Source organism: Phymastichus coffea, unplaced genomic scaffold, assembly GCF_024137745.1.
Source record: "Phymastichus coffea isolate CEN01 unplaced genomic scaffold, Cenicafe_Pcof_1.1 PCOF00047, whole genome shotgun sequence".
Lineage (NCBI taxonomy): Eukaryota > Metazoa > Arthropoda > Insecta > Hymenoptera > Eulophidae > Phymastichus > Phymastichus coffea.
In genome coordinates this window covers 346,719-366,628 of record NW_026706858.1, presented here as the reverse complement: position 1 = coordinate 366,628, position 19,910 = coordinate 346,719, and the positions used below count along the sequence as shown (strand labels likewise).

Here is a 19,910-nt window from a genome sequence, read left to right as displayed (position 1 = left end):
GGAAGCACCACTGCTTCAGTGTTATTGAAAATGTAGCTACTCGCGATGCAATTGCCAAACTCTATTTTGTGACATTTGAAAATGATTCAGAAGCGAGCATTGTACAATAAAATCTTTGTAGCGTAAATTTGTACAGGATTGCTTAAATAGAGGTAAATACTGTGGCTCACTTATAAAACAGCGACTCACTAACCTTCAAGTTCGACGACTTTGCCAGCCCTCTTGAGCGCCTTAACCGCTTCATCGTGCGTCGCTTCCCTCAAATCTTCACCGTTAACGGCGAGAATAGCGTCTCCAACGTATAATTGCTCCGTAGCATCGGCAGCCATTCCTTTGAAGATTTTCGATATCAAAATGGGCATCTTGTTCTCTTTGCCGCCTTTGATAGAGATGCCCAATCCATTATTGTCGCTCTTGACAACTCGCACGGTCCTCTTCTGATTAGCCACCGAGTCCGGCACGTCGGGATCGCCCAGACTGTCTATATTGTTGTTGTTGACGTTGCCATTGAGGCCATTGCCAGCCGCCTCGCAACTCTCGTCGAGCGAAATGCTCAAATAGTCGTCTTCCAAGGAGACGAGCACGCGGTACCACTGCCCGCGGACCTGCGTTTCCAGGAGACCAGTTCTACTCGAAACCGACGACGTGGAGCTGCCTGTTGCCGCCGAGGACGTCGAGGACGACGACGTCGCGCCCGTCATCATGCTCAACGGATTGACCGCTGGCTGGTGCTGCGACTGGTGCTGCTGTTGACTGTTTTGGCCGCTGCTGCCGGCGCTCAGCTCCACCATTTCGATTTCTTCGCAGGCGCGCTGTCGACATACCAAAGCACAAATACTCGTCAGTCAGTGCCGCGATTTCGCTGCGTCGATTTTGTGCTTAACAATAATTATTGACCACGCGAATTGGCTACTGCTACGCTAAAGATCAAACACTCGACAGATCGCTTTCCTCGTTGTGCGCTCGTTGCTCGTCAACGGTTAACCCCGTACAGCTAACGGCCAGCTTGCGGAACGTAAAAAGTTCAATTTCTCAATTTCTCGTCGCGTTCGAAGGTACAATCCGATCCTGAATCGACCTGGACTACGATTGCATCTGCGATTCCGTTAAAGGCACGTTGAGCCAACAAGAGCGCACGCATACGCACTGCCAGCGGCGTCCACGACTTGTTGATATATTGTTACCTAAAGCCGGTCTACCCGTGGCTACGTGCCCAAGCATTTCATTCGATAGCCATGCCCGTGTACTCGTTTGCAGCTGCCGTAAGCAATTGAACTAGTTGGATGACAATGCGCGTTTGCAGATTTGCAAGGAGCAGCGACCCATTAACCGACCACCAATCCACCGATCGAAACGTTTACCGTGTCCACGAGAACCAACGATCCACGTCGCCGACTGCTTGCTCCATCATCTCTCGCTGTCGAAATCTATAAATAGGCGGCCGTTCGGAAGAGAAAGAGACGGATGAACGTGGGCAAGAGCGAAACTTGATCGAACCGCCGCGCGCCGCATCGTGTGCTGCAGATTTCACCCGACAGAGATGTACATCAAAGGCGATTTGGACACGTTTCGTTGCTTTCAACGGACCACTTGGTCGCCTGTACGTTTGCGCGGCTCGGGTGTCATTTACGCGGTCGACGAGCTTTGTTCGATCGTCAACGACCGGCGGCCGGAGATTCGCGGCCTGTCTCGCGAGCAGAGAGGCAACAACAGCAGGATCGCCGCTGAGGTCGTGGCGCGTCTATTTTTAGCCAGTGCAACGGCGCGAATAGGCGAACGATCCAAGACAACCGCGCACAGTCGAAGCGGACTCACGACTCTCGAGCGAGATGCATGGCATTTCCAGCGGAACGTCGGCGTGATTAGCGATTCCCGACCCCCGACTGCCGATCCCCTCTTGTCGAGCGCGTCGCGCAGAAAGGCGCAGGTGACTGGTTAGACGGTGAGACCGCAAGTAGCGCGCGCCATTATTCCCGAGCGCTGCATCGCCTCCGAGTTTCTCGCGGCCGCCGCACACGATACGCCGATGTCGCAACGGCCGGGCGCGCTGATCTCGCAATGACGTGCGCTCGCTTCGCTTTTTGTCGGCAATACTCCCCACTTATACTTGAGAACGACGAGGCCATCCTCGATTCAGCTGTCATCGCGGACTATAATGTTACCGCTACGGACTCAGTCGAGTGCCTTCAAGTGGGAGTCGATACGAACTATTTTCGCATCTAATTAAGTGGACTGAGATGCGACGGGCGCTACAACGTCGTACGTACACCTGCGATTCCAAGATACAAAGCCACGTTCTCGTCGTTCCTTTTCCTGCATCGTTCGTCATTGTTCGTCGCTCGGCGCAGCGAAACAGATTGGTCGAGTTCGGCATTGATACGGATAACACGATCAATGATCGTTGCAAGCGTAACTCATTTAGCAGTCGAATAGTAGGCAGGAAGCCAGCCGAATGACGAGCAGGCCGCGTTTATACAGATAATTGAGTCGACAGCGATAATGAATATTTCATGCATATATCGAATTTTGAGTTTATCTAGCGGGCAGAGAGGTCACGTCCCGCAATCAATTACGACGACAATTAAAAAAGGAGAGACAGAGCTGACGAGACTTGGTCGCGGCGCGCTGAATTAGAGGCTGCTCGCACATAAATTTGGGGAGGCCGAAAAAAGCGGGGAGCGCAGGCGCGCGAATCGGCCCGTGAAATTGCACGAAAAACGAATGGACGCCAGGCCAGGCCACGCATTGCTACTTTAACGCGCGCGAAATTCAATGCTCGACCTCACGGCAGCGACGTCTACGCTTGTCCGAGAGTCGAACGGAATAGGCAAGATTAGAGACGACAGGTCCGATTGAAATCGGTCCGAATCGGGCCTCTCTGCTCGCTCGCATCTCCGTCTGTAGCCCGGTCGCGAAAACCAATTAAATTGGTCCCTCTGGGACTGGCCTCGGGAAAAGAAATGCCTTGCAGTTATTGCATTTTAAAGCACTTCAAAGTCCTGAGTAAAGATATTTTTAATTAAGTTTCAATTTGCCGGCAAAGCCCAGAGCAGCACTCGGCGTCGCGATGGAAAAAATGAAAAAAGGGGGCGCTCGGAAGCTCTTTCAATCAGAAGCCTGCGCGTTCTCTCGCGAAAAGAGTCGGGGGCGCACAGTTGTTTGCGCGATAATCTCTGGGAAATGGTTGCTTTCGAGCCTACTCGTTGCGGCCCGAGGCAGCCTGTCGTATCGAGAATCTCTGGCGATTCATAGAGAGGAGTCGCCGAAAAACGCCGGCGGGCTGCTGTTTCGTTTGCCGTTTAGCCTGGCAACGGCGGCATTCGGGCTCGCTCGCCTACAAGATCAACGTTCGACGTGTACGCGAGCACGGCGCCCCGCTATTACTTGCAATGTTGCGTTTCCGCGTCGTTAATTAATCCCTGGCAGCTGCCCATGGTCATGCTATTTCCCGGATATTTCCGCTCGCGATTGGACGAGCTTGGTCCCTCGTTATTTTCCCAGGCTTTCATTGTGCTTTTGTACTTGCTCGTACGTCACGGCCGTCTACGATGATCATTGCAGAAAAGACCCTTTTCGACGCCTCGCTCATGCTCGGCACAGTGACCAGCGCTCCTGTCTACTTTGGTTCGCGCGCACATTGACGGTCGACGTTGACGGTCTGACGCGCAAAATAATGTTTATCGCAACAGCGACGAAAATGGACATTGCCGATGTAGTGCTCGAGATTAAGCTGCTTGAAAGAAGAAAGACAGAAAGTAGGTTGAAACGGAGCTCTAACGATCGTGCAACAGTCACAGGGGACGGTCGACAGAAGCGAGCTGCAGTAGCAAGGACGACGAGGCAATGAAAATTTCACGAGTTAGCCGCTTCGGACTGACAAAACGACGAACGTGGATACGGTGATGCACGAATTTGGCCGCTGGATTTATGAAAGTCGGTACGGCCCGTTGCCAATGATTCACGCGACTTTATTATTCTCCGGTGATTTTCATCATCGCTTGTAATAACTGCGCGCCTCCGGCCCGAACAATATATTTTTTCACGTAGGTCGACTGCGGCTCACTGGCAACTCCGAAAATCACTGGCAAGTTTGCTTCTAGGCTCATCGTTTTGCCAAGTTGGTCAGTTTGTTTAACCGACGAAATGCAAACTGAACTTTCGTCGCGTTACCCAATTGGCTGAAAAGAAGCAAGGCACGCTTATGTAAACATCTGTATAATTCGGCAATTTCAGCGAATAAAGCGAGCAATCTGCATAATCTGCGCAATACTGGCTTATATTCAGAAGTAGGCTTTTATTGGATCCGCCATCCACCGGGACTGTCGAGTGCGCGCACTCGATGCGAAACTCGCGCGCAGCGCAGTCGCGTGAAACAATTTTCAAGTTTGCAAAGGGGGATCCGATTAAACGTAAAAACCAATGCGACGTGGGCTACTCTCCCTCTCTCTCTCTCTCTCTCTCTCTCTCTCTCTCTCTCTCTCTTTCCACGGAAAGCAGACCAAACAAAGCTCACTTTTATCAATTTCGAGCGTAGGCGTTCACGAAATTACGCGCTGCTCGCCTAATGAGGACAAATAATCGAAACTGGCGAGTGCAAACAACTCTCTCTCTCTCTCTCTCTCTCTCTCTCTCTCTCTCTCTCGTAATTGGCTTTATGAAATAAAACGGCAGGCGCGCCGCTCGCGCAAATAAAGAGAGGGAGGGCAGCAAGAATTTCGCGCATGTGTGGGTTTTCACGAGCTTGGCTCACGTACACGCGCTATTGACAAGCAGCAATGTTGGCTTGGAGATCTTGATTAAGCGTGTGTTTATAATTTCGAAGGGTGACGCAAGAGCGAGAACGAGTTTTGTCGGTATAATTCCGAGCGCTTTATGCGGACAAATACTCCCGCTGGAGTTTGACGTGTACGTGTGACGGCCATTTAAAAGCCATTTGTTGCTGTGTACAGATTTTCTCTTACAGATTAGTTGATTGTGCAGCTCGCCTATCCATTCCACGAGTATTATTACGGTGTGCCAATTCGCGAACAAATGTTTAATTGTTTTTATCCAATCAGCGCGATATCAATAAATCTGTGAAACGAGAATTTTAGACATAGCACGCATGGTGCTTCAAATTCCGCAAGAATATTAATGCACATTTTTTTCACTTTATCAAAGTTGTCTACAAATCTTTGGTAATGACCTTTTCACAGTCTCCAATCTTCCAGAATCGTTTAATTGATCGATTATTTAACGAGAATTCTATTAGAATAGCTTCACTGTTAATCGCAAATTATCAAAAACTTTACTTTTTCACAATTCTTTTCGTCTCTCAAATTATGTTAATCACGAAAAATCCTCTCAATAAGGAAACCATTTTCGGTGATTGATGCAGTAATGTCGACGAATAATTACGCAATTTTCCCAGACAATAAGAAATAGCGGGTAATAACAAAAGAATAAACGAAACGGGCCTAGGCATAAGTGACCAATTTATGAGACAATTTTTCCCGCGCGCCAATTACTCGACACCAAAAGCTTTTTTTCGCTTTCGCATTCCGACGTTCTACAGCTCTCGACCGACATTCGCTCCCAACTGCTGCACAGTCTCCAAACGCACGCACTGCAGTGCGATTAATAACCAACTTGCGTGGATTATCGCCAATCGACATTGACAAAGTAGATAGGCGCTTCAACTTTCCTCGACAAAAAAAAAACAAAAAAAAAGAATCGCCCTCCTGTCGCATCCCACGCGCAGCACATTTTCTGTATATTTACACACCAAACCGGTCACCGAAAAAATCACTATATATGAAGCGATCGCTGATTTAAGTCCCTGCTTCCACTCCCTCTGGATAGGTGTATGTACCTGCGTGGGAGTGTGTTTGACGTATAAGGGTCTTCGGGATTTTCGCGTCGTTCCTCATGGAGCCATGGGTTATGTTTTTTTCGAACGATATCGCAGAAGAATTTCGTTAGAGCTCCGCGCCGAAACATTAGCATACAGAGCAAACGATAATCTCGCGAGCTTTACATTCGCTGTAAATTTTTTTTTAAGTGGAAACGTATAATAGTCTAAAAAGACATATTTTCTCTCCCTCTCTCTCTCTCTCTCTGTCGAAAAATATAACATTCTCCAGCTTAAAAGACTGGTAAGCTCGAAAGCTCACTAGTCTTCGAAAAGTCGAGTCAGAGAGAGAGAGAGAGAATTGCGTTTTTGCTCGGACACGCAGCAGCAGCTCGCTTGATTTTACTTTGAAAAGAAATTTAATATGAGATATGGTGGTTTATAAAATTTGAAGCCGCTCTGTCAGGAGGTATTTGATGCACCGTATACGGGGAAACAAAGCACTGCGCGCACTTTTTAATCATAAACGATGGAAAACCAGAAACGTCGATCTTTCCATTTGAATTTTTAATTGAGCGAAAGCAGCCCGCAAAATGTCGCCCGACTATATCCTGGAAACCTCATGATACGGTTTACTCTCAACGAGCTGCTGCAATTATCTCGACGCAGCAGCATGTACCTGGCAATGGCACGCGTCGCGTGCGGACCGCATGGCTTAATCCGCCGTTTTAGGCCTGTCACGCTGAAGAAATGCAATCTGTTCTATTTCCGAGTGATTAATACGCAGTAAATTGAGAATTTGCCATCTGCGCAACGCCAAAGGAAATCATCTCTTTTGGAAAACAATTTTGATTTACATCGGCCAAAGTCGGCGAGCAAGAGCACGTAGCTATATATTACAAGCGACAAGAAAAGAAAACAATTCAGCAGCAAATGAAAACAACCAAGTGCGCATATATAAATATCACAGCTAAAGAAGAATGCTATGCCGCCGCATGCATACATTATATATACACAATACAAGGAGGAAAGATCGTGATTTACCGTTTTGCGCGTGTGTACGGGCATATGACTTCCGTTTCGCTCTTTCTCTCTCTCTCTCTCTCTCACTCGCGCACACCTACACACCGACACACGTATTGCTACTCCGCGCTGCGCTAGACGCTTTCTTCTTTTTTCTTTCTCTCTCTTTCTTTCTCTCTCTCTCTCTCTCTCTCTCGCACACGCTCTCTCGTGTGCGAGAGAATGTACAACACACTATATATATATGTATATGTATATATATATATTCATATATACACACGTATGCACTATGGGCCAGCCACACTGCAGCAAAGCCCTTCGGCCATCACCAACTTATATCGATGACACATTTTTCTTTTTTGGACTCTCACCTCTCAATCGCTTGCCATTGAATCGAGAGAGCTGCCTCTTCTGTTTATGTAAACGAATGTATACAAGGATGTGTGTTATCGACGACGAGCATAAGCACGTTGGTTTGAATGCACTGTTTCGAGTCGCAGAATCAACAACGCAACGGAAACTCTTACGACGCACTCGCGAACACACGACTGCCGGTAGCCGCGCGCGGCCCGATACTGACAGGTGACTCTTTTGCGCTCACCGAAGTTCAGCTGCTCGCGAACCGGCGATGCGCGCGCTCGAGAGAGAGAGACAGACAGAGAGAGAGAGAGAGAGAGAGAGAGACAGATAGAGAGAGAGAGAGAGAGAGAGAGAAGTAGATGAACGACGCGGATGTGTGGGTGAAGGAGAGAGAGAATGTGTATACCGGGTGTCCTAGATTTTTGTTGTGGTGTTCGCTGCGACATCTCTGTCTCGTGGACCGAACTGCAGGCATTGGCCTCTGAAGGTAAGTGTACGTTATTCGAGATATATAATTAATGATTTTCGATAATTGAGCATCGATCGATAGGTTAACTAAAATTACATTATCTCGAAATGTTTTTACAATAGCAATATGGAATGTGTCTGTGCACACGTACCTCGAAAAAATAGTACGATCTAACGTAATGTTGAAAAATGAAAGTTGTCCACTGTTCAAAAATAAATTGTGTTAAGATCCGGAGCGCAGCGACCCTTTAAAGAATGATATTTATCGACAAATGCAAAATACAAGTTGCATCTTGTGAAATTAAATTATAGCATCAAAAATGAAAAAAACGATCAAACGTAGCACCGAGCTCTCTTACCCTCGCGACTAATCGAAGGACCAGTATTTGTAAGAAATCAGCGTTACGAATACCGTACGTCCATCCAATTTACGAAGCACATTTCTTGGACTTGATTTTTCGTTCTCCACGAACAAAATTTAAGGTCTCGTCGGCAGGAAAGTCGCGTGAAAATCGTTCACCGTAATCTCGTTGGCGCAATAATGCCGGAAAGAGGACGGGCGAGACAAGACAACGAGATCAGGAGCGAGGACAGAGAGGACAGACGTCGGCGATGCATTAGCGACGAGAGAGTAACGAAGCAAAGTGCCCGTGAGTGCGCTATGAAAGACGGAGGAGGACGAACCTTTTGCAAATTTTCTCGCCTGATTGCCTCAGCCCCGCGCTGCCGTTGCTTATCCTGATTATCTGCCAGCGACGCTTCTCGCTCCGTTCTCTCTATTTTCCACACTTTTCCGTTGTTCTTTTACGTTCCTGATCTTCTTTTTAAATGTTTCGCGAATACCGTGCGCAGCTCTGCAAACTGTAAATCCAAGTTACGAGACTATTGACTCCCTCGTTCGACTCCGAACGGCAAAAAGACATCGTGCCCGTTGCTTCAAAGTCAGTCCGTAGAGCTCCTTCACGCTTGTATGTCAGTACAAGTACCGATTTCTATATACGAGTTACGCGTGCATCAGTTGTCACATCTGCCTTGGAAAGTCGGTAGTCCCTTACCAGCCGTACAGAGACGTATGGACACTTGCATTCGTGGAACATTTATGAACAACAAGATAAGCTTTTCCTTCCATTGCTCCAGTTATTTTTTCCGGTGGGAATGACTCTCAACTAGTGAATAAGTTAAAAAATCTTAACATGAAATGTTCCGGTGCCGTAGGTCTTGAAAATATTTTTTCAGTCCCACCCACGTTAGAAAATCAAATATAATATTTTGAACAAATACACTATCGAGACTTACAGTTTTGAAGTTATGCATAACTAATTCAATCTTGTCAAAAACTGAATCTTCTTCGAAAACATATTTATCGACAAAAAAAAATTGAACGAAAAGCTATTTTCCAGTAGTCTAATAATAAATTAGCTTTCACTCTATCATTAATTTTGAAAAGATAAGCACATGTAAGTTTAAGTTATAACAAATAGCTACAAATATACATAAATTTGATTAATCCTCAACTCTTAGAACTATTATAAGTCATATAACCTTTCTGTATATCTCAATAAAAAAAAAATGCATTCGAAAAAAACAAATTTTACTAAAATAAACATTGATACTCGAAATTTTAACGTGAATATTTTACATAGATGCACTTTAAATCAGAATTTTCGGACTACCTCCGAAAGTCTTTCTATTCACCTTATTATTTATAATTACTTCATTACAAGCAGCAGAAAGTTCTGTCTCTCCCTCTCTCTTTCTCTCTCTCTCTCTCTCTCTCTCTCTCTCTCTCTCTCTCTCTCTCTCCTCTTACTCTTCACGTCAACCCATTGTGTTATGTGCCACATAATAACGTCGCTGAAACGTTAGGGGGTTCCCTTCCTCTCTTGAGATCTCCCACTACGCGCCTCGAATCCACGAGTAACGAATCAATTGGGAGATAGAGAGAGAAACACGCAAGTCCTTGGCCCTCAATTATATTCCTATCGGCACTTCCCTTCGCGACAATGGTTTCCCTCTTAAATCCTTTTACTCCGCTTCCAGCGTTGTTAACGCGCTGCTTCTTCTTTCATTTTTCCCTGCGAACTTTGACTTTTCTTTATTTGCGCTTGAAAAAGCTTTATCCAAGAAATTTGATGTCTCGCGTCGGAATGTTTTGTAAGTACTAGAAGAGAAACAACTGTTTTTCTCTACAACTTTTAAAAATAATGCGAGGCAACAGAACAACTTGTTGCTTGTTTTATTCGTGAGAATTATTCTTAAAATGACATTCTTATACACATAACCATTTATACAACTCACTGAAAAGGCACTGTCTATCATCAAACATAAAACTGAATTAAATGAGATCAGATTATTCGTATACAACTGCATCAGCAATTTGCTCGCAGTGCGAATGTACGAATCGGCCGATCACTCTTATTTCTCCGAACTATTTGGTCTTTGAGTAGTTGCAGCAAGGTTGTCAAGCGACGTTGTATGCCAAGTTTTGACAATAAATTTGTCGATAAAAATACAGGCTACCGGTTCCCTTGTAGCCGTAACTGCCAACGCTCGATCGACCAAGTCTCGTCTCGGTGGTCGATTGCCTGGCATTCGGCGGTTTGGCAAACTGCGTCGGCTGGAATCGAGCCGGCGACGACCGCTTGTCGCTGTCTTCGCTCGTGGCCACTCTCGGCGACGCTTCCTTCGCTGTCAGTGGATCCGGCGATTGAGGTGGCGGTGGCTCGGCGATTCTCGCCCGTGGCGATTCTTCTGTAGCGGGCGTCAGCGATGGTCTGTCGAGCGGCGAGCGTGGAGGCAGCAGTCTGTTCAACGACAATTGCAACAGTGGCGAGCGCGGCATAACCAACGACTTGTACGTTATCGGCGGCAGCATCCATCTGACTTTCTCAGGCACCGTTAGTTTCTTTGCTCTCTTGCTGATCTTGAAGACCGGCCAATCGGCGTCGAGTCGACGCAGACGCGTATCCATTTCCTTCAGCGTCGCCCGCGAGAAGATATCCTGCCATCCGATTCGAAGGAACACCAAGCTAGTCTTGGTGTCGTCTTTTCTCTGAGGAGAATGGCGGATTACACGAACGAGAAACATCGGCCGAATCATTCTTCGGGCGAATCTGCAAAAGCCTCACTTACTTGGTCGCACAGATTCTCAAAAACGTCCTCCATGCTATCGGGCAGCCAGTTCTCGAAGCAAGCCAGAATGTCCCCTTGCAGCTTTACCACGCTTCTCACGGCGCACTGCAACAATGGAATGAGACGCACAGCCGATGCGCCTTGGATATCCTGATGCAGTACGTGCGCGATGTTGCTTGCGTGTCCGTGATTATCTAACGCGATCATCAGCCGATCGATGTCGTCCTGCAGAAAACAGTCTTCATCGAAGCCCTCGTTGACCATTCGTAGTTTCTCGCTCAGACTAACCATATAAAAAGCACAGTTATAACAGTTGGTCATATTAACAGCTTTGATTACGCGACGATTTGAGGGCTGTTGACTTGTGTATGTCGATCCGGGAGATTAACTGACTGACCTATCCCTCTGTAATATTTCGGAACCGGTATTTGCTTTCCGATTTAATGATAGCCCAAGCCTTTGCAATCGGATCAACGTTCATCTAAGATCTTTCAATGAGCTTAGTGTCGTCCCAACATCTTACTCGGATTATCAATTAATCTCATTCGGTAATTTTCTAATTTCAAGTGAACAAGTAAACGTCACTCAACTCACTGCTCGTACACCGGATATTACCAAAGATATTCAAGTCTGGCTCAATTCATTTACCAGTGCTAGTGCGCGTAATAGGTACATATTGCTATTACGAGTCATACATTCCATCGATAATTATAGAAATCGATGAAAAAATTTTACCGGCTATAAAAATTTTAAGAATACATTGCTCATTAAAAATGGCAATTCACCTGCCCATTTTTTTCTTTATTTTATTCATCTTTTATAAAACAATAACACATGCACTAAAGTTCCCCAACGATTTATGACATTCTTTATAAATATTTCAAACCCTTGTAGGCATAGCAGCTTTCAAAGATCTTAATCCTAACGAGTTTCAACCGGAGATTATTTTCATAACGATCAGTATAATATCGATTCATTCCATTGTCGATCTACTTACGAAATTTGCTGTAATCTAGATAATGTAAAACAATTAAACTTTTGCGTCATAAGCAATTATGAGGAGTATCCAATTGTCAGTATTTTTATAAAGCTAGTGAAGTTTGTAGAAATAACTGGTTTTCTTCATTGTTTTCAATGATATTCACTATATTGATACAATCAAGAACTTTGTTTATTTCTAAGTGTTTACAAATCAAATTTTAATTTGATATACTTGTTTTTTAGCTTTTTGGAAGTTTTTGCTAATTATACTTCACACAGATTATCGAACATAGACAGAAGTACTGATCTATGAGACACGATATTCAATGATTATTTTTTATTTAAAAGTTTTCGTCTTTTGATTTTATCGAAATCAATTAAAAACCAAAAATAATTATCATATAATAATTTACCGTTTTCCAAAACGATAGATTTATCGTATTTAGAGGGAGTATCTACAAACAGTAAATCTAACTTAATCAAATAAACGAATTAAGTTATTGGAAAAACTTGTTAACATGTTGTTCAACCAAACTTAACTGCTTATTAACTTCAAGCTACTATTTTTTTCATTTATCATTAATTTCACCAAAGGATTATACGTATTGTAAGACACAGGAGAAAAACATTATTATGTCTTGCGTTTAACATGAAATCTAAGAGATAACTCAGTAATTATCAAGGATGCTTATTCAAATCAAATAAGTCAATTTTTATTATAAAATGATGTTATTTTACTGAAATGGTTAAATTAAAATTACGAAATTTACGTACAAATATATAATTCTTAAAACTAAGCGATGCATCATGTAAAACTAAGGTTTTCTACAATGATTCCAGAGTGTGCGAAATGAGAACTTAGTGTCCTCTCGTCCAATCTTCTTGCAATACTTGAACTATTTACGGAGAATACGTCAGTAATCGTGTTTAAAAGACATTTAATATTCCACGTGCTTAAAACTCTTTGTCAGTCAACGCTAATGAATAGTCGCAAAATCTACATTGAACGATTATCATTCTAAGAAATTTTAGAACGAGAAGGACAATCACGCACTGGATGAAGTATTAGCTATCTCGAAAAATAAATACAGCAGAGCCTATTCTTTTGATATCGATGAATATACATAGTTGTCATTGTTTCATTCTCCTTTATGCTGTATCGTTCAGTTATTTGGCTACATCGTCAAAAGTATCCTTGATGTGCGCGATCATTCTGGAAACAAATTCTTTGAGAAGACCTTCCATGCGTTTGCCTATCTCCATAACTTCCTTATGGTCGGCCTCGGTGTGATCTTCATAATTGGACGTGGCCATGTTTGTGATTAAACTAAACGCGAACACTTTCATGTTGCAGTGGCGAGCCGTGATGACTTCGTGGACCGTGGACATGCCTGCAAAAAGTAAAATTATTGGAATGTCGCTTCTATCATGTTATTCTTGATTTTTGTCTGGAAATGACGAACACTAACCGACGGCGTCGATGCCAAGAATCTGGAGAATCTTGAATTCAGCAACGGTCTCGTAATTAGGACCGCCAATACACGTGTATACTCCTCTGCGTACGATATTTTGAATGCCCATTTCGGCTACGACTTTGTCGGCTATCGCCAAGAGTTGCTTATCGTAAGCTTGATTCATGGGTGGGAATCTTGGTCCAAATCTGAAATGCAATTGATAGATTTTTAATTGATTCATTGATGAGTAGCTGTTACATGCGAGTGGAAAATATGTGTCAATTAAAAGGACATTAAATCGAAAATGAATGAAGATACGAAACATTTTGTTCATTTTCTTTCTCAAAAGAATGTTAAGTTCAGTGATGCATCTGATAAATCCAATCAAACAGTCGCCATTGTTTGAAAAAAAAATTAAACTGATTTCTCTCGACGCGTAAATCAACGAGAAGCCGACGAAAATAAAAGACGAACATACGAATAGTCTTTCTTTCTCTCTCAGCTGTACCGAGAGTTCCTTGGGTAAATACGCCAATCAATTCGTTTCTCTTCATTTTTCAGCTCGATTCCCCGTGCAAATAGTTCATCAAATGAATTGAGAAGGAGAACGGTATGTTATCGTCGCGCAATAATTCACTTTTTATCTGTTAGGTACGATAACAATCGTCCAACTGGTTCTCGTTAACCACTGCTATAATCATAAATCACATTCCAGACGGGCACTGATCGTTGAAAAGTGATTAAAAAATTGACCTGTCGTCGTTGGGTCCTTGAAGAGGACTGTTACCGGCGAAGCCCATCATGTTGACGTGGTCCTTCATGAGCATAATATCACCGACTTTGAAATTGGGATTGATGCCTCCGGCGGCGTTCGTCACTATCAGGTGAGTCGCACCAACCAACTTCATCACCCTCACTGGCATCGCGCACTGAAAACATAAACATCAATTTGTCCGGTAAAACGTCCATCTATAACAAACCACTATGTGTTTTGTGTTATTGCTGTGTATTATTAAACAACTGAATATTCTATTATAATGTTATCAGCGCTTCTTTTAAAGGTTGATCTGTTGAATGTCGATTTCGTCTTGTAGCACGCATAAAATATAAAATTGGAGCATACCAAGAGCTATAACCGCCGTGTAATTAGCCAAAGAAAAGCAGTGAAACAAACCTTCCAAAGCGGATATCCTTCGTAATAGTGGAACCGTCCCTGCATACACATAACCGGTACACCTTGAAGGTAACCAAAGACCATTTGGCCGACGTGGCCCTTGACAGTGGAGCTTGGAAAATGTGGAATTTCTTCATAAGGGAAAACTTGTTTTTGAGTTAAGGTGTCGACGATCGGACCTACGGAAAGTTCAAAAAAACCACGCGCGCGTCAGTATTCAGCGATTGCATTTGAATTTGAAATCAGCGAGTTGAACTTACCCAATCCAGAACCGCAAATAATTCCGATCCTTGGTCGGATGGTGGTGCGATCGAGTAAATATTGAGCACTTTCCTGAAGAGCTTCGTAGCTGAATCTGTAAGACGCGGAACAAAGGAAAAATAATAAAGCAAAAGCAGGCGAAAATTTAATTAATATAGGCTCAAGATTAGTTAATCGACAAATGGCAGAAGTAGAATATAGGACAAGGCATCGTCGATCGATCCATTGGATGCTCAATCGAGTGAACAACTCAAAAATTGCAGAGACGATAAAGTCCGTATCGCGCGATTACGCGATTAAAGTAAGTTTTTAAGCCGCGGAGCAAATTTTCCCGAGATAACGGTGCACAGAACTTATCTCGCTCGCTTGTCGCGGAACGATTAAATTATCTCGCGAAAGTATCCGAATAGAAGCCACCAGCAGAGCCGTATGCGGGGGCAGACTTGAGCGCGCGCCAATGTTAACTTACGCATGATGTAGACGTGATAAATGCGAACCGACGCCCTGCCGTACATTCTGCATCCTCGTATTTTCTCAACCGTCGCTTTCCAGCCGTAAGCGGCATTAACACGGCAGGTAAAACGAGCAATTTTCAGTGAACTGTATCCTCGCTGTTCGCGGGGCAGGGGGGAGGGGAGGAGAGGAGGGCACGCGAATGCCGCAACGATATTGATAGCCACGAGCGACGGATCAAAGAGCGCAAATCAATGGAGCTCCGCGTCGCAGAGACTAATTGGAATAATCAGCATAATTCTCACGAAGGTCCAAAGGGACAGAGCTGAGTATGGAGACAGCCTTTGACACGTAACACCGAGCGAATACGCGTGTGTATAACTTTCCAATTGAGAACACATTGAGCCGTGTGATTCAAATGTCAAGGTTCGCAGTGCAACGTAATTACATCAAGTACAAGAGCCGAATCGGCTATGATTAGCATGAGCAGTCGTCACGGTAATTCGCTCGAGTATGCGCGAGAGCAAGGGGGTTGTATAATCAGTATAAATTGTGGCTGTGCACATTTTAAAATTAAATCGCACGCAACGTGGCACGATGACAATTAGCTTAATCGGTGATCGGCGGCTACGCGCGTGCGTAGTTTCTCTATTAGCAACGTCTAATTTATTGACTTGGCGCTGCAGTGTAAAGGGAGCCTCTGCGATTCTGCGATTCTGCGTTCCTCGTTCGAAGCTTAAAACGCAACCTGCATTCCTCTTATCGTTCTTTACTTTACTTTATCGGTGAGCAATGGTAATCGCGTGGAGCTAAACTTGCACTATTCATCGACGCGTCGATAAATAGTGACTCAAGATAATCGAATATACTCCTTTACGGATAGAATCGATCTTGTTTGAAGAACTACGATTGAAAAAGTTTTACAAGCGAGGGAGTAGCCCCAATCTCACACGAGGATAAACTTGCACTCTTACGGAAAATATCTTAACGTAAAGCAAATCTTAGGACCGCCACGTATGGAAACGCCGCTTTCTCGTTTCCTATAAAAGCAAAAAAGGCAAACCGACGAAAGGAAGACGACAGTTTACATAATGGAAAATGAAACGTTGCTCCAATCGTAAAATTAGTGTCTGAACTAATTACGTCACTTGATTCCAACCACAAGTACATTCATTTTTACATGAACAAGGCTAATCCTGAATATTTATCAGGCATCGAGAGCGAGCTAGGGAAAGTAATTAGTCTGCGACCGGTCCGCTGATGCAACCTAGACCACACGACCGCTTGCTTATTCACGAATCACACGTGCAATGTACTCGCTGAGGTCTTAAAGGTGTTTTGCGATTGTACCGTCATTTGAATCCTTGAATTCGACGCAAACGGTCCAGCAGGTTGGGCTGTCGACAACTGGTTCGTTGCAATGACAGGACCTTGCACGAGCATGGAAATGTTTCATCGCTCGACGCCCGACAGTATAATAAGGCAAAAGGAATGCAAATACGCAGCGTCCTGAGCACACGCCGTCAACTTTATCGCAAGTTCAGCAGAGTTAGAAGCGCGCGAGCCGACAGCTGTTTGCGACGAGTTCAAGACACTCGGCCGATGCGTATTCCGATCGCGTGGTAGAATCGACTCACGTGCCGATATCTTCGACAAGCGGCATAGAATATCATTTGTAAGCCCGCCGTCGAATGCATAACAAGCGATAAGTTAATTTGATGACCTGTTAGCGGGTGGGAGCGCACCGGTCATTTCACGAAGACTGTATTGCATATCTGACGAAATCTTGTCCGCGATTGTGACACTTGGATCTGAATGCGATCAACATTTTTCGTTTTTTCATCTTTGTTTTTTGCCTGGTATTTTGCCTGGTTCCGGGTCAATTTCAAGAATGACGTTTTTCTTTCTACCATTCGAGAGATAAGCGACTAGTCGCACAGCTGCTCTGGCTATTAGCAATTGAGTCGGCCAGAGCGATAAGAATAACTTCCCGATCGAATGTCAATCGATCGTTAAACAACACAGCCCGAAAAAATGATGATCCAAAGAACGCGTGAAATCAATATTAACCAAGATAAAACGGAGCCGATTGCTCACCGAGCTAATGGTCATCAAGTTTCATAAATCACTGCCGTACTTAAACCTTCGCACTTTCAAAAATCACGATCGCATGTTTGAAAAGCAACTTACTGCGGCTGACTCTGTGGCGCGTGTTTGACCTGAGTGTGCAAGAAATCATTCTCGCTGGGTCTCTTGATGTGTTTCGGATGTTCGTTCTTGCTCTCGACCATGGGCATCTTCAACACTTTATTTGGCCAAGAGCGCGAGGGAAAATTGACAACTGCTGCAGCGAACGTCTCGAGCGACTGATAAGCCTTCGGCGTCTGTATGGCGATGCCGTCTGACCGCCGGTTTTATAGCTGACTGAACGCTTCGAGTTTTATAAGTGGCTGGGGGAGGGGGGAGCACCCCCTTGGCTTACGAGGCTCGTCACGCGATAAGACGGATGCTGCGATTCTCTCTTTCTCTCTCAATCCTCAACTTTTCCAGTTTCTTGTTGGTGTTAGTGCGCCGACGACACGCGAAACGCACGGTAGATGTGCATATTTCGTGGCGCGTGCGCGGTTTTCTTATTACTCAATTTGTTTTTCGGGCTTCATTGCCATTAAGAAACGTCATAAAGAAACGCATTAAGAAACTGATCATTTTTTTTTTCAATTACTTTATTCAATCAATTATCGTTTCTCTTCGGCGTCGATATAATTGCGCAATGGACCATTCGTTTGACCATTGTATCTTGCTCGTGGTAAAATATTTCGCTTATTACGTTGCAGCGAAAGCCATTGATCGTCTGAAAAGAACGATTAACGATAACGGTGACGGTTTCTTAAATGATTCAACGACCTCAAATTGTTACACAAAACTGCATGCATTTTTCAAGCAAGTTCATTGTTACCATTGGTTGCGTCAAAAGTAACGAAAATAATCGGCACGCTTACGCAAAATCAATATCATTGAAACGCGTCATCGTATCTACATTATCTTCCATTTGGTAACTTTTGAGGACTGTCGGCGTCCAAAAATCGTCTTTGTAGAACAAACAGTTTATACCATATATTTTTAATAAAATAAACGATGATACTAACTATATTTGTGAAAGATGATCAGGCGTACTTTAATAGCTATTCATGTAATAATAATAAATAACGATATTTCCAAGCTTACATTGTTTCTCGAAATTGAAGTTTATTTTATTTTTTTTATAATGGAAGCGCCACGCGTCTATAAATAGTTCTATGATTAGCTTGGCTTTCACTATAACATAACAAATAAATTATTATTCAATTTCGTGATAGCAAGTTTGTAAATGGATGCACAAAAACAAAATGAACATTCAAATATTGAAATTAAAACTTTGTTACTCGACGTCAAGTTATTTTATAATTTTATGTACATGTCTGAGATGATCTGACCGATTCGTTCCAACGATTTATTGTTATTTTTATAGAATTGTCGCCTTTTCAAAATATTGTCACTTGATCGTTTGTTGAAAAAGTATATAGTTTGGTTTTCCCGCAAAGCCGATCTGTAAGTAAGGACAATTCTAAGTATCGATTTACCACTATCAAATCACGTGTATCGACTCAAACGCATGACTGCATATTTTTGGCAAAAAAATACAGCAAATAATGACATTGATGAAAAAAATCAAACTTTATCAATACACGAACGTATCTGAACTGAGTGAACTATTATCTTTAAATAACATTTAATTGTATTATTTATTAATGCGACAATAGAGCTCGTTGGTCGATCTTGCGGCTTTTAATAACTCAATCGGCGTGCACTATCTGAAATTCAGTGCCTTGTTATTTTATCAGATGGAAGACATCTCGCAGCCAGTATATATGTATATATAATCTGACCTTACATAATAAAATAAAGCATTAATCACACAAAGCTATGATCAAACAATAATTGCCTATTTGAAACTAACAATTTCTTAAGAACCGTCATAGTCTTGTTTAGCCACTGTCTTTTCTTGCAACTGGGTCAAACAAGAAAAGAAAATTTGCTGGCGCGTTTATAAAAAAAGCCAAAAAGAGTGACGAAAGCAGGAGGACAATTTAGAGCAAAATGTACGCACAAAAACAGAACAATAAAATGTTCGTGCGAGGTCACTTGAAAATATAGACAATCCGACGTTCGTGGAGGCATACGCGTGGAAAGCGATAGAACGGAAGAATAATTGCTCTCATACTTATACATGGGAGAGGGGCAACTAAAAGAAAAGTCACAGCAGAACGCCACTATCTCGGCTGCTTTCAACGGTAAAGTGTTTGTAAGTATACGCCGAGATATCCACGCGTTAAAAGTACCGATTGTGTTGACGTTGTCATAAAAACAGAGAGAATCTCCACGTTTATCGCTCGCGAAAAGTTTGCTCTTTTTTTACGCTTGCGTGGGGAAAAGAATTTTCCTACTGCACGATGGATACCAGCGAACAAGTGGCGAACAATGTTCTTTTTAACCTTTCTCATTGTCACAAGCCGTGGGTGATTTACGGTCACGTGGTTCGGACTAGAGGCTCGAACGACTTATCTGATAACGGCACCAGAGGCGGAGCTGATTACGAAATTCACTGTTCGATGCTGCTTTCAACTAACTACCTGATTTTAAATTATCAATGTCATTCGTGCGGCGATTTTAAGAACAATATTGTCATCGATGTTACTTATATAGTTAACGAACAAAGCGAAAGATCACTTGCAAA

General features: G+C 43.6%; 3 protein-coding genes across 5 annotated transcripts in view; all 3 read right to left on the bottom strand.

The window, feature by feature from the left end:
* Positions 1-7,415, bottom strand: part of LOC131665181 (beta-1-syntrophin) — a 140,049-nt gene extending 132,634 nt beyond the window's left edge. Inside the window, exons 1-2 of one of the 3 annotated variants that reach the window (XM_058936887.1) lie at positions 7,225-7,415; positions 194-812 (exon numbers count right to left, since the gene is read on the bottom strand). In XM_058936887.1, the coding sequence (XP_058792870.1) occupies positions 194-791 (598 nt within the window). In that variant the 5' untranslated portion in view covers positions 792-812; positions 7,225-7,415. Of the gene's footprint in view, positions 1-193; positions 813-6,874; positions 7,004-7,133 lie in introns of those variants that run through there. The other 2 variants (XM_058936888.1, XM_058936886.1) reach the window with 2 other exon arrangements.
* A 2,459-nt stretch (positions 7,416-9,874) lies between these two features.
* Positions 9,875-11,235, bottom strand: LOC131665183 (uncharacterized). The gene is made up of 2 exons (XM_058936891.1): positions 10,814-11,235; positions 9,875-10,733 (listed from the first exon to the last, which is right to left on the bottom strand). Exons 1-2 carry the CDS (start codon positions 11,132-11,134, stop codon positions 10,143-10,145), a joined length of 912 nt encoding a protein of 303 aa, XP_058792874.1. The 5' UTR covers positions 11,135-11,235; the 3' UTR covers positions 9,875-10,142.
* Positions 11,236-11,959: 724 nt separating this feature from the next.
* LOC131665182 (purine nucleoside phosphorylase-like) lies at positions 11,960-17,539 on the bottom strand. Its single transcript, XM_058936890.1, has 6 exons — positions 17,327-17,539; positions 14,683-14,777; positions 14,423-14,601; positions 14,002-14,177; positions 13,264-13,454; positions 11,960-13,185 (listed from the first exon to the last, which is right to left on the bottom strand). The coding sequence occupies exons 1-6, from the start codon at positions 17,431-17,433 to the stop codon at positions 12,962-12,964; spliced, it is 972 nt and encodes a 323-aa protein (XP_058792873.1). The 5' UTR covers positions 17,434-17,539; the 3' UTR covers positions 11,960-12,961.
* Between the last annotated feature and the right edge of the window lie 2,371 nt (positions 17,540-19,910).

What these genes read in the sequence shown, in the direction of transcription:
- LOC131665182 (XM_058936890.1), bottom strand. Translation starts at nt 17,433, where the DNA reads ATGCCCATGGTCGAGAGCAAGAACGAACATCCGAAACACATCAAGAGA. An exon ending in GCGCCACAGAGTCAGCCGCA is followed by an intron (nt 14,778 to 17,326) that starts GTAAGTTGCTTT and finishes CGCGTCTTACAG; the next exon opens with ATTCAGCTACGAAGCTCTTC. An exon ending in CAAGGACCCAACGACGACAG is followed by an intron (nt 13,455 to 14,001) that starts GTCAATTTTTTA and finishes ATTGCATTTCAG; the next exon opens with ATTTGGACCAAGATTCCCAC.
- LOC131665183 (XM_058936891.1), bottom strand. Translation starts at nt 11,134, where the DNA reads ATGACCAACTGTTATAACTGTGCTTTTTATATGGTTAGTCTGAGCGAG. An exon ending in TTGAGAATCTGTGCGACCAA is followed by an intron (nt 10,734 to 10,813) that starts GTAAGTGAGGCT and finishes CATTCTCCTCAG; the next exon opens with AGAAAAGACGACACCAAGAC.